A 12,643-nucleotide genomic window follows, 5' to 3' on the forward strand; every position below is an offset into this window, starting at 1 on the left:
CTTGTGCTGTTGGAGTCTAACATGCAGATGTCACGTTCACAGGGTTACAGATGAAATCTTCAACTTTTTATTGGTGTGGTATTATTGCACATTGACAATAAGAGAGAGTATCCTCATGAGCAATGGATCACGGTGAGTTCACGTTCACCTTAAAATACATTTGATCATTGCTGTGACCAGATGTGGTTCTAGTGGGAGGTTCAGGTTCAAATCTCTCTTCCCAGTATTTTCCTGTCCGTTCTCTATTCAATCAATAAACAATCTGTTTTGAGACAAAATGAATAACTTAAAAGTAAAATTAACTTTAGTTGTACTATTTTGTTTAGTTTGTTGTAGTTTTATTTGATTTAATTTTGTTTATTTATTTGGCCACAGTACTTTATGTATACATTTTTTTTTTGTTTATTCATTTGTGTAGTTTGTATTTTGCTTGTTTGTTTTTGTTTATTTATTTATTTTTTGGTTGTTAGTTTTTGTTTATTTGGATGTTGAATTCATTTTTTTGTTTGTTTTGTTTTGTTTTTATTTATTTGGTTGTGGAATTTTGTTTGTTTGTGTATTTATTTGGTTGTAACATTTTATTTTTAGTTCTTTGACTGTTTATTTATTTGATTGTATTCTCTTGTTTGTTTACACTTGTTTTTTTTTATTTGGTTTTTTTGTCTTTTTTTGTTTACACTTACTTATTTGCATTTATTTGTTTTTTTTGTTTATTGATTTAGTTGTTGTATTTGTTATTGTATGTTTGGCTGTGATATTTTCTTTGGTTGTTTTTGTTTATTTTTTGTAATATTTTATCTGTTCATTTATTTATTGCATTATGACGAATGGTTATGATTTACCTTTTATTTATTATTTCTTTCTAGAATTAAAGGCTGGTGGGTGTCACATCACTACGTCTCAACCTTTTTATCAGGTGTTATGTTGACATGGTAAGTACTTTAGGCCACAAATCATATAATTGAATTATTTTTCCCCATCACCAGCTTGTTTCATCACCACTCTCTGTTTCTGTCTGTTAAGCCAGAAGGTCCAATGTATCAGATGTTCAGAAGTCAGTTCCTGGCTTTCTCCATCTATCAGAGTGAGTATAATCTATTAGCTGCTCAGTGTGTTTTGTGTGTCTTTTGTTTGTTGTTATATTGTTTAATGTTTCTCTGGCAGGCTGTGTGCAGTTTCTTCAGTATTATTATCAGAGCGGCTGCTTGTATCGGTTACGTGCTCTGGGGGAAAGAAACCAGCTGGACCTGACAGTGGGTAAGCATTGTGACCGATTTGAATCATGGGAGAAATGTTGACCTGGATGATGTCATATGTTTGGCCTGAAGTCAGAGCCCAGACTGACCTCTCGTGTTACTCTTACAGAGGGCTTTCAATCATGGATGTGGAGGGGACTTACATTCCTCCTTCCGTTTCTATTCTTTGGCCATGTGAGTATCAGCATTTAAGTGTTGCCTTTGATTTTTCATGCAATTTTTTTTTTTTTTTATTAAAATTTATAGTCACCTTAAAAATATGTTGTCTGAAAAGTTTCATGCATTTTACAGTGGGACATCTATGAAGATCATAACATGTAAATGTGAGGGTTTTAAACAGAATGTTATCGTTTATAATTCTGGGGTCAGTAAACTAAAATTAGGACTCTTATTTAGCAAATACATTAAATAGATCAAAAGTGACAGTAAAGCCATTTACAGTGCTTCTAAAGATTTCTATCAACATTGATGATAATAATCAGAAAGGTTTCTTGAGCAGCAAATCAGCATATTACAATTATTTTATTTTTTGAAGGATCATGTGACATTAAAGACTGGAGTAATGATGCTGAAAATTCAGCTTTGCATCACAGGAAGAAATTACATTTTGAAATATATTGAAACAGACAACAGTTATTTTAAATTGCATTAATATTTCAGAATATTACTTTATATTTGTTCAAATAAATGCAGCCTTGGTAAACAGAAAACATTTTAAAAATGTAATGACCCTAAACATTTGAACAGTAGCATATATGGATTCAGCTAATATAAATGTGTTGGTATTCTCTCCTCTGGTCAGTTTTGGCAGCTGTACAATGCTGTGACTCTTTTTAAGCTGTCCTCCCGTGATGACTGCAAGGAATGGCAGGTAAAGAGAGTGGCTGAAGTTGCCAAGCATCACTATTATTGCTTAAATCCCCAAGTATTAATCTTCTGCACATTACTCATCCTGTACTGAGTTAAATTTTGCCAGTATTGCAGATCGAATTTGCACTTAAATATTTCATTTTCAGGTGTTCATGTTGGCCTTGACATTTCTCGTCCTGTTCTTGGGAAATTTCCTCACTACTTTAAAAGTGGTCCACCAGAAGCTCCAGAAAAACAAAAAAAAGGTCAAAAATAACTGATGAGACGCCAGCTGGAAGATTTCATATGCCTCGTGGCCAGTGAGGAACTCACAGAACTATACTTCAAAGCGCACAAAACTGTTTTGTCTATAGGACTCGTGTCCCACAAGCTGTTTGGAGAGGGTTGGAGGTAGATGTTGACGTCTCCCCAAACTCGTTTCAGCAGTGAAAATCAAGATTTTCGAAGTTGTTTTTGCTCTTATTTGCAATCACAGCAGATAGAGCGTAACGTTTGGGTTAGAAACCACTAACAACTTTCAGACACTGTATACTCAATAAGCAAAGAGACTTAAATTCACTTGTTTTGTTCCTGTGCATGGATATGTTTACAATAAGCCACATTTAAACTTTATGCAACGCAGCAGGAAGGCTGTAGAACTGCATATGCTCCGTTCACTGCAGCATCTCAAAGGGATTTATGTTTTTTTTTTAAGAAGCTGGATAGTGATTAAAGTACTTGTTCTCATATAAGGCATTTTAGTTGAAGCATGCGTTACATATTTGTGGGAAAGCATCGAAACAATGCACCTCTAAGGGAAAGGTGTGTTTCGCACGTCGTGGCTTGTTAGTACAGTGATTGAGCAAAGCCAAATTCTTGAATTAAAGGAATAGTTCATCCAAAAATGAAAATTTTATTTTAAATTTGCTCACCCTCAGACCATCCTAAAATGCAGATGAGTGTTTCTTCAGAACAGATTTGGAGAAATTTCACATTACATCACTTGCACACCAATGGATCCTCTGCCGTGAATGGGTGCCGTCAAATTGAGAGCCCAAACTGCTGATAAAAACATCACAATAATACACACCACTCCAGTCCATCAAAGGGATACTCCACCCCAAAATGAAAATTTTGTCATTAATCATTTACCCCCATGTCATTCCAAACCCGTAAAAGCTTAATTCGTCTTCGGAACACCATTTACGATATTTTGGATGGAAACCAGGAGGCCTGTGACTGTCCCATAGACTGCCAAATAAATAACAGTGTCAAGTTCCATAAAAGGTATGAAAGTCGTCGTCAGAATACTCCATCTGCCATCAGACGTGCAATCTGAGTTATATAAAGCGACGGGAACACTTTTTGTAAGCGAAGAAAACAAAAATAACAACTTTATTCAATTTCTTTGAATAAAGAAAGACGACTCTGAAGACAACTTTCATACCTTTTATGGACCTTGACACTGTTATTTACTTGGCAGTCTATGGGACAGTCACAGGCCTCCTGGTTTTCATCCAAAATATCTTAAATTGTGTTCCGAAGTCGAACGGAGCTTTTACAGGTTTGGAACGACATGGGGGTAAGTGATTAATGACAAAATTTTCATATTGGGGTGGAGTATCCCTTTAATTAACAATTAATTAATTAATTAATTATCCATAATATTGCTTTCTGCGGTGAAAATTTGCTTCATCTGAATCAGGAGAGAAATATGCATAGATCAAAAAATGTTTACAAGTGAAATCTGTATGGACTTTTTACTGGAGGGAGGAAGCATTATTTTGGGCTTGTATTTTTACTAGAAGAGACCATTTAAAGTTAAAACATCTTAATGATGGATTTGTTTCTTACAAACATGCAGCTTTTTGTTTCACAAGACATTAATTGGTGTACTGCAGTCATATGGATTACTTGTGGATTATTGTGATGTTTTTATCAGCTGTTTGGACTCTCAATCTGACGGCACCCATTCACTGCAGAGGATCAAATGGTGTGTAATCAAGTGATGTAATACTAAATTTCTCCAAATCCATTCTGATGAAGAAACAAACTCAAATACATTTTCATTTCTGGGTCACATATATTCTCTAACACCTTGAAAATGTGGATTTGTGTTATTAACAATGGCAATAAAGCTCTGATAACACTTCATAGTACATTAGGACCATCCTTTTTCTCTTGCCTTGTTATTTTCACATGTTTAGTTGTATTCAAAGACATTGACGTAACTGCATTGCAAGTCAGAATAACAAATGCTGAACTATATCTTGTATAATGTGAATGGATGCTGTTATAATTACATATACTGTAAAAGGACGAACCAGTATGTGTTTCTGCGTTGCTTTGAATGTGTCAGAAAAAAAACATGTTGTTTTGTTTCTTAAAGCAAAGTTTTTCATGGTTTACCATCAGGGAGCTTGCAGACAAGACATTTTTCCTATGTGATATTAAAGAGGCAGGTCACTACAGAAGTTGCATTTGGTTCCAGAATGATTTGTTTGCCTTAATGCTCTCCTTTGCCTGTTTACACCTGGTTTAGTTTAGCCTAGAACCCAAGTGTTACAAATTGTTTGGATTTTCATGGGCTCAGTGAACTGTACTTGAAGCAAAAAGCTGTAATTAAAAGGATTTCTCATGTTGGGAAATGCTTTATTGCACAATTAACTACTGCATAAATCATGCGTTACAGTTGTCACAATTCACAATGTGATTTCATCAGTGTTTTGTGTTGAATGAAATAACTGCACTTTTTGCTTAAACGTAAAATAAGCCTTCGGACTGGAGGAAGAGGAGGTTTCAAAAGGGCCGATTAGATATTAAGCTGGATTTCTATTCACCTTCTGTTGCTAGTATAGAGCAAATAAATTCAATCTGACTCAAGCTGTGTGGCCTTGTGTATTACTTAGGCCTTCACCACCAGAGGGCGCAAGAGTGAAGCATGTGCTTCTACATTGGAGGTAAAAAAAAAGATACTATAAGCAAAATTTATTTTTTTTAATTACTCGTTTAATTAGAAAATCACAATCAAATTAAATGTACCACCTTATTATTAGAACATAGTATGTTCCTGCTACCTGACTGAAATGTGACCTGGAGCACAAAAGCAGTCATAAGTAGCAGGGGTATATTTGTACCAATAGCCAACAATACATTGTATGGGTCAAAATGATAGATTTTTCTTTTATGCCAAAAGTCATTAGGATGTTAAGTAGCTAAGTTCTTGTTCCATGAAGATATTTAGTAAATTTCCTACCGTAAATACATCAAAACTTAATTCTTGATTAGTAATAGGCTTATGCATTGCTAAGAACTTCATTTGGACCATTTTAAAGGCGATTTTCTCAATGCTTTTTTCTTCTTCTTCATGGAATACAATATATAAAACAATAAATTATATATTTATAAGTAACATTTCATTCTTGGCTTCGTAGCCGTGACAGCTTCCGTTACCGCAGTCGCATCCTGCAAAACAGGAGTTTTTGCTCTAACCACAAGATCACTATTGTATTCTGACCAAGTTTGTTTTGCAAAGAATCAGAGATTCTCACTCATATGTGTGCCTAATATCTGAAAACTGAGTCATGCAAAATTAAATCTGAAAAAATTAAAAGAGATACAATCCCAGTACTGAAAGAAACAAAAGTGAAATTCCAGTTAAAATGTTGTAAATGGTGGTGGTCTACACATAGAAATCTCCAGGATTTTTTTGTACACCATAGCCCAATTTTTTTTTCTTTTTTTTTCAGAAAGCTTTATAGACTCTGCAACTGCAACTATTGTGTAAGTCAGTACCATGCATTGCACAACAGAAACATGTTACACCCAGTGTAAGTGGCAGGTATCTCAGATAGTTGTGCGTTACCATTATAAACAACACAGATTGTAACCAAATTTAAAAAATGTGACCATGTGATATATGTATAGTCATCCCTGAGACATCAGCAGCAGTTTTTCCATCTCCTATTGGATCCACAATCATGGCAGACCAAATTCCATTAAGTCATATCAGTAACTCCAGCAGAAGGATGTGGCGTGGCCCATTACAGACTTATCACACACACCCTGGTGACTTCTGTCAAACAGTTAAGCCTTGCTTGGTGGACAGATTGTGAGAATACGCATGCCACATGTCCTGAAAAATATTCCTTTGAGAAAACTTAAACAATTGTGAGAAGCTTTGCGGATGTTAACAGAATATCCGAGTTCATATATACAAAACTTGAACAAGTGTGTTCTTCTGGCAGCGGTCACAGAATGGTGCAGCGTTTCTTCTTCTTGTGATGATGTCTTGCTTTAGCTCTGGCCGCTAGCGCTCGCTTGGTTGCCTCTCTGAAAATGTCCTCTACGTTTTCTCTATATTTAGCCGAACACTCCAGGTATATCTCGAGGTTCATTTGCTTCTGGATCTGTTCACCCTAAGAAAAAGATATGAAGGTTGGTTATTCAGTTAACATATCTATATGCGTAAACACACACCCACAATAAATATATACATACATACACACACACACACACACACACACACCACACATATATATATATATATATATATATATATATATATATATATATATCCACAATAAATATATACATACATACACACACACATATATATATATATATATACACATACACACACACACACACACACATACATATATATGTATAAATGTTAATATATTAATATATATTAAGGAAATTAATATGCTTATTCAACAGGGATGCATTAAATTAATTAAAAGTGACAGTTAAGACAATGTTACAAAGAACAAAGATTTCTATTTTAAATAAATCCTGTTCTTTTGAACTTTCTAAAAAAATATATATATATCATGGTTTCCACAAAAATATTAAGCCGTTTTCAACACTGAGTGTATGCATGTGCATGTGTGTGTGTGTGTGTGTGTGTGTGTGTGTGTATTAGTGCGGTCAAACGATTAATCGCGATTAATCGCATCCAAAATAAAAGTTTTTGTTTACATAATATGTGTGTGTGTGCTGTGTATATTTATTATGTATATATAAATACAAACACATATAGCATATATTTTGAAAATATTTACATGTATACATTTATATTCATAAACTTCTTATTTCATATAAATATATTTAATATATAAACGTAACATATTTTCTTAAATATACACATGCATGTGTTTGTATTTATATATACATAATAAACATACACAGTATTTTGGATGCGATTAATCGTTTGACAGCACTAATATATATATATATAGATAGATAGATAGATAGATAGATAGATACACACACACACACAAACTCACACACATATACATGTATATATGCAGTTTCTGGAGAAAAAGTATTATGATTTCCATAAAAATATTAAGCAGCACAACTGTTTTCACATTACTTAACAAATGTATCCCAAAAATATGTGAACTTAACTCAATATGACTTGTTTTTAAGAGACCGAGTGCTTGTGAAGTTCTTTATTTTGTAAATCACTTTGGATAAAAATATCTGTTAAATAAATAAATATGAATGTAACGCCAACCTGGAGGTAGGTGATGGGCGCCAGATCTAAAGCTCTGAGCTTCCTCATCTTCTCTTTGTCCTTTCGCAGGTCTGTCTTGCACCCTATTAAGATAATGGGGACGTCACGGCAGAAATGACGGACCTCTGGGTACCACTGTAGGGAAACAGGGAAAAAATGTTTCAAAATGAACTTCTTCTTTTATATAAATACACATTCTGGTCTTCCATAATCCCGTAATGGTGTACTGTATCTATCTTTAGGCCATGAATGAACAGTCCCTTTGCTGTGCCTTTATTTAAATAGGGCTCGGCACATTCCTCTGAACTGACATGACAGGAAGCTTCCAGAAATACTGTTTGTTTTCAGAGGTGGTCCTTCTGTAATCATCTACTGTTCAGGTCAAAGTTTATCAGCTCACAGTTGCCAGCAAGCAAAGTTAAAACAGACTTTCACCTGACGAACACTACAGTTTCATTCTCAATTGAAGGCAAATCACCTTTATCGTGACATTGTCGAACGACGTCGGATTGGTCACATCGTAGCAGATGACAACAAGGTTTACTTCTTGATACGACAGAGGCCTCAAGCGATCATAGTCCTCCTGGCCTGTCAGTAAACAGATTAGAAGGAAATGACGTCATCATATCACACTGATACCTGAAAACAGTGCTGCATTATGTGGAGCGTTTCTATGGCAATGCTTCTAAACAAGTCAGAGGTGGAGACCTCTGACCATATACAGCATCTTCCTGTATGTCGTATTTTATGAACAAAGTATTTAGAAGAAAAACTGAGATGTGGTAGAAAACCACATCCTGGCTTCAACATCCTGTTCCTGAGAGGCAGAGAAGATCCGGGCAGCAGTGTGGGTCTGATAAGCAGCTCGATTACTGAAGATACAGTTCAATTGAGAAAAGAACAAAAAGTATTTCGAAGAATTTATCATGGAGAAATTCAGGTTATATAGACGTCAGGGGTTCACGGAGGTCAGTAAAGGAATAAATGAGGATTAGATCAATACAAGAATGTGCAACATTCCAAATAAGGTATAAAATGTCTGATGATCAGTGTGATTAATACATATTAAACTTGGCAATACATTCACTGTAAAAATAGCCTAAAAATATAAAAATATATCCTGTAGTTCCTAAATGTACAGTTCTGAAATGTTTGAATATTGAACCCATTTTCAACCAGTTTGGTGCTTCAAAAACATTTATTTTATTTTATTATTCTGTAATAATATCTTTAGATATGCCCATTTTACAAAAATACACTACTGTTCAAAAGTTTGGAGTTAAAAAAGTATTTTTATAGTCACCAAGGTTGCATTTATTTAACAAAAAAAAAAAAACAGTAGTATTTTGAAAAATTATTATTATTTGAAATAACTGTTTTCTATTTGAATATATTTTGAAATGTAATATATTCATGTGATGCAAAGCTGAATTTTCAGCATCATTACTTCATTTTCAGTGTCACATGATCAGATATCAAATCTTAAAAACAAATTGTCACTTAATATTTTTGTGGTAACCAAAATACTTTGTTTTCAGGACTTTTGGTGAATAGAAAGTTTAAAAGAACAACATTTATTTGAAATAGTTTTTTTTTTTTAAAAAAACATAACAGATATCTTGACTGTCACTTTTGATCCATTTAATACATCCTTGCTGAATAAATACTCAACTCCATCCAAAAAATTAAAAATAAAATAAAAACTCTTACCAACCGTTCCAACCCCAAACTTTTGAACAGTAGTGTACATGATCATTAAAGTACTAGATTTAAATAATTAAATGATTAAAATTTTAAATACATGCAGTATTCATCCACAAATTTAACAGCTGCGTTACACATTCAGTAGTGGCTTTTAGCAAGTTGCACCACATCCGCAGACAGATTCTGGCCCAATAAGCCACAGCTCAAAAACTGGAGGGTGATACTTAGAAAAAGAATATTTCACAATGGCTAACATGTCATTTATTTCAAGCAAATACTGTAAATAATTTATAGAGTATGGTCTTGGATGTCAATAATTGAAGACAAAAATCTTGCAAAAAGAAAAAAAAATCTTGCAGAATAATTTAAAATGAATTTGAACACAATGCCAAAAATGTTATTTATATATATATATATATATATATATATATATATATATATATATATATATATATATGTGTGTGTGTATATGTATATATTTAGATAATCATGCAATGATCAAAGTGTGTATGAGGCCTGACCTCAGGGATGACAGCTATGAAAACTATTACTAATGGCCTCACACCCGTTTCACTCAACATTCCTGCCTAGATATTTAATCAATGAAGTGTGTCATTGAAGAGAATGGGGCGTCTGGAATCTGAGGTGTGTCTGGCGCCTGTAGACACTTACCTGCCGTATCGTACAAATTCAGCTGAATGTCTTTCCCTCCATAGGATACAGTGGTGACATATTTGTCGAACACAGACGGAGCATATTTCTGTTGAACATCAATATAACATTAAACAAATACAGGTGTATAATTAATGACAGTCCATAAAAAGTTCATGTTTCTACAAGACACATTTGAAGTACATTTAAGGCGTAGGCAGAAACCAAAATTGCTGTCTGGAAGTGGAAAAACTTGCTGAGGATGTTGTGCAAATGACTGTTATACATTTTGCAATGTGTCCTTCTCTTGAAAATGGGTATTTCTGTAACTATCTTCACAAGTGAAGTAAATCTAGTTGACTTACACACACGCAAAAACTTGAAAACTGTCAAGTCAAGCACATGAATTTGTACTTTGCCAACATAAAATTGTCATTTTGAGCTCAATCATCATCTAAAAGCTTACCTCTGGGAAATCTCCTTTGGCGTACACCATAAGCAGAGATGTTTTCCCACAACCTCCGTCTCCGACGATCACAATTTTGAGAGAATCAGTTTGAGTGCCATTGCCGGCTACAGTGCCGTTCTGTGTCATGTCCTTTCAGTTCCTCCAACAGGTGCGCAAGTGCACAGAAGTGTCAGGTAAATTCATTGGTGAGTCTAACGTGAGACTAACACTTTGCCAGGTAAGCATGCTGCTATCCGGTCTCAACCTCCTCCTCCTCTTGCCTTTTTTCTTTTCAAACCATGTGACTGTGTTCTCAAGAACCCAGCAGATCAGAGCGTGTTACTGTAACTGAAGCTGTTAAACATGTGTGACTCTTTCCTGTGCCTGTCTACACGTGGTCTGTCTGCACCATCACTAGGCGGGGTACATGAAGGCACTCCCTCCAGCCGGTCAGGACACTTTACTTCCTAAATACATGTTAATTGAGACAGTCCTTTGAAAATCTTCTCACATTTCTCACATTCTCCCGTCTACAGAAGGACAGGATGTTGCTCTGAATGGTGTGCTTAGGATGATATTACACAAAACATCATTGTAGTGATTATATTAGCAAATTGTTGAAAATTAAGTGTATTATATAAGATTGTGACTTTGTTACTAATATACATAACTAAAAAAAATATTATTTGTATTACTAAGAGACTTACCCACCTTTATTATAGTATCATTCAGATTAATTTTCTTAGTTTTTATTTTTGTATTTCCTGGTTTCATTACAATTTTATGTTTTTAATGATCTTTTGTGTTTTTATTCTTCTTCTTATTTTAATATTGCTATATAGTTTTTATCTATAATCTATAGTCTATATAATTATTATTCATTTCAGTTTTCGGTTATTTTAGGGCATCAAATTAAACCCGAATGAAAATGAAAAATGTTACTTCGCCAACTAGCTCAAATAAAATAAGCTTAATTTTTTTACTTTATTTCAGGTAACAACAATGTTATATATATATATATATATATATATATATATATATATATATATATATATATATATATATATATATATATATATATATATATAATATTGTTTAGGTGTTAATAAATCTGCCCATTACAACAGCAAAATAAAAATAAATAAATAAATAATTGTATATAAAAATTCATATACTATACATACTATTTAATTTCACTCTTTAAAAATAATTAGCTTGTATATTAGTAAGAATTATTTAAAAACATTAAAAAGAATAGTTACAATGTCAAATGCAAGATGATTCAGTTCAAATTCCCACTTTAAAAAGATTTGCATTATTTTGAGATGAACCCTATGAGACAATTGTGAATTATGTCTCAGTAGCACATCATGGTAAGTCCTGAATCTTTACACTTTATTTGTGATATATATATACTTTGTTTTAACTTTTTTTATGAATAGCCTACAAAATAAACACTGTATAAAAGAAAGCAAAATTATATGTGAATCCATGTAGCCTAGTACCAGCTAAAGGGTGTTGTTCAAAGCAAAACCTCAGTGCTCTTGTGAGTATAACAAACCTTTCTTAATTTATTTTACCAATGGCCAATAGGTGTCAGTTAATACACCCCCCACACCGTCACAGCCAATGAGAGGCTAGAAAAAGGTTGTTGTTTTTTTCCCTCTCATTTCTCACAGATAGGAGGCGTCATGACTGTCTCTATCACATAACAATAATGTACTGATTCCAAACAGGGCAAGGGAGAGAAACTGCTAAAATTAATTATAAAAACCCACTATGTTCTCATAAAACAATTTCTATGGATTTTTACGGTCAATGAATAAAAAGGTCGTTAATATCCATTAATGAAAGACAAAAGCGGCCTACAGCAGCAGCGATAAATGGATGTGCTTGTTTTCCACCATATGGGCCCGTTTGGTTCGGTTATAAATCAGTTCACACACAGAGAAATGTAATAAAAATGTAAATTAAAATGTACATCAATGTTAGAACAGAACGTCAGCTTCGTTTCGAGGAAACCGCTACTTAGGCAAAGATGAGGAAGAAATGAAAAAACGACACATCTGTCAATAAATACAAAACTAAATTTATATTTAAGAATAGTTATATTTATTGCAACATAAAAGCAGTTAATTGAGTGCAACATCTCTGTGTATATATACCTACCATATTATTAAATGTTACAATCATCTTTATCTCAATACTAAA

At 33.6% G+C, this 12,643-nt stretch overlaps 2 protein-coding genes across 2 annotated transcripts in view; one reads left to right on the top strand and one right to left on the bottom strand.

The window, feature by feature from the left end:
* The window catches only part of tmem120b (transmembrane protein 120B), a 4,471-nt gene extending 1,689 nt beyond the window's left edge, over window positions 1-2,782 (top strand). The window contains exons 6-12 of the mRNA XM_019095280.2: window positions 43-132; window positions 867-932; window positions 1,023-1,084; window positions 1,165-1,257; window positions 1,366-1,430; window positions 2,059-2,127; window positions 2,273-2,782. Of these exons, the coding sequence (XP_018950825.2) occupies window positions 43-132; window positions 867-932; window positions 1,023-1,084; window positions 1,165-1,257; window positions 1,366-1,430; window positions 2,059-2,127; window positions 2,273-2,386 (559 nt within the window). The 3' untranslated portion in view covers window positions 2,387-2,782. The remainder of the gene's footprint in view (window positions 1-42; window positions 133-866; window positions 933-1,022; window positions 1,085-1,164; window positions 1,258-1,365; window positions 1,431-2,058; window positions 2,128-2,272) is intronic.
* Window positions 2,783-4,694: 1,912 nt separating this feature from the next.
* On the bottom strand, window positions 4,695-11,132 carry LOC109080176 (ras homolog family member F). Its single transcript, XM_019095277.2, has 5 exons — window positions 10,451-11,132; window positions 10,006-10,093; window positions 8,108-8,217; window positions 7,630-7,764; window positions 4,695-6,523 (listed from the first exon to the last, which is right to left on the bottom strand). The coding sequence occupies exons 1-5, from the start codon at window positions 10,577-10,579 to the stop codon at window positions 6,356-6,358; spliced, it is 630 nt and encodes a 209-aa protein (XP_018950822.1). The 5' UTR covers window positions 10,580-11,132; the 3' UTR covers window positions 4,695-6,355.
* Window positions 11,133-12,643: the final 1,511 nt, after the last annotated feature.

Source organism: Cyprinus carpio, chromosome B10, assembly GCF_018340385.1.
Source record: "Cyprinus carpio isolate SPL01 chromosome B10, ASM1834038v1, whole genome shotgun sequence".
Taxonomy (NCBI): Eukaryota; Metazoa; Chordata; class Actinopteri; order Cypriniformes; family Cyprinidae; genus Cyprinus; species Cyprinus carpio.

Bases quoted from the DNA above. Each gene is read 5' to 3' on its own strand.
- LOC109080176 (XM_019095277.2), bottom strand. From the start codon at position 10,579: ATGACACAGAACGGCACTGTAGCCGGCAATGGCACTCAAACTGATTCT. The intron at 8,218-10,005 runs GTAAGTGTCTAC...GTTTACTGACAG, and splicing joins GAATTTGTACGATACGGCAG to GCCAGGAGGACTATGATCGC. The intron at 6,524-7,629 runs GTTGGCGTTACA...TCTTTTTCTTAG, and splicing joins CGCCCATCACCTACCTCCAG to GGTGAACAGATCCAGAAGCA.